Source organism: Habropoda laboriosa, unplaced genomic scaffold (assembly GCF_001263275.1).
Source record: "Habropoda laboriosa isolate 0110345459 unplaced genomic scaffold, ASM126327v1 scaffold9, whole genome shotgun sequence".
Taxonomy (NCBI): Eukaryota; Metazoa; Arthropoda; class Insecta; order Hymenoptera; family Apidae; genus Habropoda; species Habropoda laboriosa.
Genome location: NW_017100191.1, coordinates 2854355 through 2854655, shown reverse-complemented (window position 1 = coordinate 2854655; position 301 = coordinate 2854355). Strand labels below are relative to the sequence as shown.

Sequence of the window (301 nt, the reverse complement as noted above, 5' to 3'; positions counted from 1 at the left end):
ATTTTGTAAGAATTCTACAAAAGAACAGAAAAGAGAATAAATTACCGCTTCCAATTGAGTACATTATAGTTTTCCCAATATTCTTTTGAAATTTTTTCGAATGATGCCAAACATACAAGCCGGAACCAATGATACCAAAACCACTGACAATTCTGCAGCTCAAACAGTCACGATTTCGATTATTAATTACACTCCCCACTGTAGATGTTTCCTGCATTTTTTTCTGAATAATTATAGAATAAAATGGTAGTGAAAGATGCACGATAAAACTTTTTAATGGCACACTTCTAAGGTGATTTTT

The 301-nt window shown here is 31.9% G+C and overlaps 1 protein-coding gene across 1 annotated transcript in view; it reads right to left on the bottom strand.

Annotated features, from left to right (window-relative positions):
- Positions 1–217, bottom strand: part of LOC108570091 — a 374-nt gene extending 157 nt beyond the window's left edge. The window contains exon 1 of the mRNA XM_017931880.1: positions 46–217. Coding sequence (XP_017787369.1) covers positions 46–217 — 172 coding nt within the window. The remainder of the gene's footprint in view (positions 1–45) is intronic.
- Between the last annotated feature and the right edge of the window lie 84 nt (positions 218–301).